The sequence below is a fragment of the Condylura cristata genome, unplaced genomic scaffold (genome assembly GCF_000260355.1).
Source record: "Condylura cristata isolate star-nosed mole 26May11 unplaced genomic scaffold, ConCri1.0 scaffold00003, whole genome shotgun sequence".
Lineage (NCBI taxonomy): Eukaryota > Metazoa > Chordata > Mammalia > Eulipotyphla > Talpidae > Condylura > Condylura cristata.
In genome coordinates this window covers 77,115,106-77,116,199 of record NW_004567104.1, presented here as the reverse complement: position 1 = coordinate 77,116,199, position 1,094 = coordinate 77,115,106, and the positions used below count along the sequence as shown (strand labels likewise).

The window sequence follows — 1,094 nt, the reverse complement described above, 5'->3', positions numbered from 1 at the left end:
GCGGCGCTGGTCTGACCCCGTGGCCGCGCTGTGCGGACCTGAGCGTGTGTCCCCGGTGGGCGCTGAGGCCTCCCTGCCGCTTCCCGCCTCCCGCCTCCTCCCGCCCTCCGCAGCCCTGCCCGGTGCTGCCCTTGGAGGCTGGCCTTCCCTTCTGGAGTCTCAGCCCAAGGAGCCCCTCCTGGAGCAAATTCGCGGGGACTGGGCGCCCTCTAGTGGCCCCCAAAGACCGGTCACACTGAGGCTGCCAGCGCTGGGATCGGTGCCAGAGGGAGCCCTGGGGTGCAGAGGGGCAGCCTGTTGGATGCAGGGGTGAGGTTGGGGGAGGTGGGAGCGCAGGTGGTGGGTGTGAAGGCGGCATCGCCCCGCAGCCCCTCTGGGGACGAGCCGCCGGTGGCCGCTTGGAGGACGAGCCGGTGACGCCCGGTTTCTCCGCCAGAGGCCCGCGGTCAGGCCGTCTGCGGCCCTCCTCGCCTCTGCGTGCGCTCGCTGTGCTCCGGGCTCGTGAGTCCTGGGGCTGGGGTGGGCCAGCCGTGCGGGTCTGCAGCTGAGCTCTGACCTCAGTGGCGTGGCTGACGGCCGCAGAGACGGCAACCCAGGGCAGATGATTGCGGCAAGGCCGAAGGGAGCAGGCCGGACGGGCACGGGGCGACTCCCCGAGGCCCTGCGAGAGCCCCCAGCTCCCGAAGCGGGCGGCCTGGGCAGCCTCCCCCAAGTGGGGCCGTGGAGCTCGAAGGAGAGAGCACCGGGGGACGTGCGCACACTCTGACCTTCACGCGCTTGTCAGAGCTGTGCAGGGAGACGCCCAACCTGGCTTCCTCCCAGCGGGAGCCTTCGGGGGCGCCGGGGTGCTGTTTATTCGGGGTTGCTCGGGGCTCGCCCATCGGCGGCTGTTACAGGCTCTCGTTATGCGCTTGCAGTGCCCAGCTACCCCCCTGAAAATGTCCAAGCCATAGCGACATCGCCAGAAAGCATCTCAATATCCTGGTCCGCGCTCTCCAAGGAGGCCTTGAACGGGGTTCTGCAGGGCTTCCGGGTCATCTACTGGGCGAACCTCATGGACGGAGGTGAGCAGCGCGGCCCTCGGCCCCTCCCGC

The 1,094-nt window shown here is 70.1% G+C and overlaps 1 protein-coding gene across 1 annotated transcript in view; it reads left to right on the top strand.

Annotated features, from left to right (window-relative positions):
- The window catches only part of DSCAM (Down syndrome cell adhesion molecule), a 299,116-nt gene that overhangs the window by 224,831 nt on the left and 73,191 nt on the right, over positions 1-1,094 (top strand). The window contains exon 16 of the mRNA XM_012730962.1: positions 918-1,064. Within this exon, the coding sequence (XP_012586416.1) occupies positions 918-1,064 (147 nt within the window). The remainder of the gene's footprint in view (positions 1-917; positions 1,065-1,094) is intronic.